Source organism: Notothenia coriiceps, unplaced genomic scaffold (genome assembly GCF_000735185.1).
Source record: "Notothenia coriiceps isolate Sejong01 unplaced genomic scaffold, NC01 NC01_scaffold00026582, whole genome shotgun sequence".
NCBI lineage: Eukaryota > Metazoa > Chordata > Actinopteri > Perciformes > Nototheniidae > Notothenia > Notothenia coriiceps.
The window spans coordinates 780-3,560 of NW_011359283.1; the positions used below are offsets into that span (position 1 = coordinate 780).

A 2,781-nucleotide genomic window follows, 5' to 3' on the forward strand; every position below is an offset into this window, starting at 1 on the left:
TCAGCCACAAATGTCCCTTTTGGTCAATCGAATCCATAAAAAAAATGTATTATTAATGTTGTTGCTCGCAGTCTGAATACATTTGTAAGTCTACAGTCGAAACAAGGTACATTTAGTTACAAAAACAAACAAGTTTTTATTATTGGAGGCTCGTGTGTGATGACCTGGTAAATGGAGTTGGTGTCTTTTAGGGAAAAGGAGTGGTCACTAATGTCTCTCATAAATAGACGTTTTTTGAATTTCGATGTTGAAGAAATGAAGACCGTAGTGACCACTCGTCCTCTAGGTATTTGGTTGGCTTAAAGGGAGGGGTGGGCGGGGCATGAGTCTATCCCTGAAGTAACACCTGCTCCTTCTGGCTGCCACTCAAACAGAAACCTACTTCCTTTTTAAAAAAACAACTCTTCATCCTCTCCTTTGTCCCGCTGCTCTAACACCCTCCTCTGTGTGTGTGTGTTTGTGTGTGTGTGTGTGTTCTTGTCTTTGTGTGGCTGTGGTGACGTACGTTACAGAAGCAGAAGAACATCGCAGGAGCGCTGGCGTTTTGGATGGCCAACGCCTCGGAGCTGCTCAACTTCATCAAGCAGGACCGAGACCTGAGCCGCATCACGCTGGACGCCCAGGACATCCTCGCACACCTCGTCCAGATGGCCTTCAAGTACGTGTGTGTGTGTCTGGGTGTTTCTCAATGTCGAGGAAGGCTGCTCCAGAGCCACTATTTCAAGCATACTACGTCATCGAGTCCCGCCGAAGGACTGTTCTGATGTCCAGCATACTTGGAAATCTACGGAGCCCGGCGTACTTCGTTTGGAGAAATTTCGAGGCTGCACATGTGTAGACTCCGCGGTCTTAAAATCCCCACAATGCTTTGCGCACGGACCAATTTCCCCAAATCTGTGGCGGAAAATGTAATGCGGGGCCTCTCATATGACGCACACTTGCTCGCCTGTTCCACTCTTCGTTTTCCGAATGCTAGGAAGTATTCTTGGCTCGCTTCTGAAGCAAGTGACTCGGAAGACATGTGCTACCAAGCAAGCGTACTCGAGATTGAGAAACACCCTCTGTGTGTGAGAGTGATGTGTGTGAGGGAGGGAATCTGGAATATCATGGACGTTTTAGAGATATATTCCAGGAAGAAAAAAGGCAGGGAATTGAGAAAGTTCTCTGTAGAAATCAGGGCATATGAGAATATGATAAATATTATGATTTAAAAAAAATAAATAATTCGCTGTATAGTTTTTTTAATTCTGAATGGAAAGAAATTCAAATATACGTGGTTAGTCCTAGGTAACGGTGAGCATGTGAGATAAGAATTGTATAGATGAAACCTATTTTTGCTCAAACCCCCAAGAAATGTGGATATTTTAATTTAGTAATTTAGGTCATCATATGTCTAATCTGGAAACAAACTTATATAGAAATAGCTATGCAAGTAATGGCCTCAATATTGCAATAAAGGCACAGCATTAATGAATCATTTCTATTGTAAAAATAGCAACATTTTCATTATAGTAACCATGGTAATGTTTGATAGATCTGGGTCCAATGTTAAAGTCTTGTAGTCTTTAACGTGCTGTTATGTGTCTGTACAGGTACCTGGTCCACTGTCTCCAGGCGGATCTGAACAACTACATGCCCGCCTTCCTGGACGACCCCGAGGAACAGAATCCACAGAGACCCAAGATCGGTAATACTCACACGCACACACACACACACACACACACACACACACACACACACACACACACACACACACACACACACACACACACACACACACACACACACACACTTCCATCCCTTGAATTCCCTGCATCAGGTTGCTGCCGTCAGTTCGATCTAAGTTAATGTTATTCCTTTGTAAACATTTAGAAATTCTTAAACGGTACATTTTTAGATAAGACCAGAGTCTGATTGTTATGAAAAGTACATTTTGATACTATTCTATGCTATTTCTTGGAGCATCCTAACCCTTATGATGGGAAACAGTATTTAAAAAAGCTTCATTCAGTCAAGGCTACATGCCCACAAACCCTGGACACTGGAGTGAGTTTAAGAAAGTTCAGAATACACCAGAGAGCGAGAAATGTGTTTTTACCTCGGCTATCTGTACCCCCATAATGTTGTGCATGTATCTGATCTCACTCTCTCTCTCTCTCTCTCTCTCTCTCTCTCTCTCTCTCTCTCTCTCTCTCTCTCTCTCTCTCTCTCTCTCTCTCTCTAGAGGACGTACTTCACACGTTGACGGGGGCGATGTCGTTGCTTCGGCGATGTCGAGTGAACGCCGCTCTCACCATCCAGCTGTTCTCTCAGCTCTTCCACTTCATCAACATGTGGCTCTTCAACAAGCTGGTGACGGACACAGACTCGGGGCTGTGCTGCCACTACTGGGGGGCGATCCTCCGGCAGCAGCTCAGCCACATCGAGGCCTGGGCCGAGAAACAGGGCCTGGAGCTCGCTGCGGACTGCCACCTCAGCAGAATCGTACAGGTAGGAGGACCGAGGGGACTGGGGAGTAAAGAGAGGGATAGGGAAGGTCATATATTTCCATTTACTTGTATACAGAGATGGTAAAAGTACACACATCCTTTACTCAAGTAGAAGTACAGATACTCGTGTTTAAAAATACTCTGGTGAAAGTACTGACTAAACTTCTTGCCTCAAGTCAAAGTAAAGAGGCTTTGAAATGTACTTAAGTAAAAAGTACCCATAACTACCAGCTGTTTTAAAGAGTACCTGACCTCCCTTTATATTAATAGAACAATAATGTCATTGTTAGCT

General features: G+C 44.2%; 1 protein-coding gene across 1 annotated transcript; it reads left to right on the plus strand.

Moving 5' to 3' along the window:
* Nucleotides 1–386: 386 nt before the first annotated feature.
* Nucleotides 387–2,490, plus strand: LOC104957222 (afadin-like; the record flags this gene model as incomplete). The annotated part of the gene is made up of 3 exons (XM_010784827.1): nucleotides 387–658; nucleotides 1,593–1,687; nucleotides 2,225–2,490. Coding segments are annotated over exons 1-3 (471 nt in total), but the record flags the coding sequence as incomplete, so codon positions are not given.
* Nucleotides 2,491–2,781: the final 291 nt, after the last annotated feature.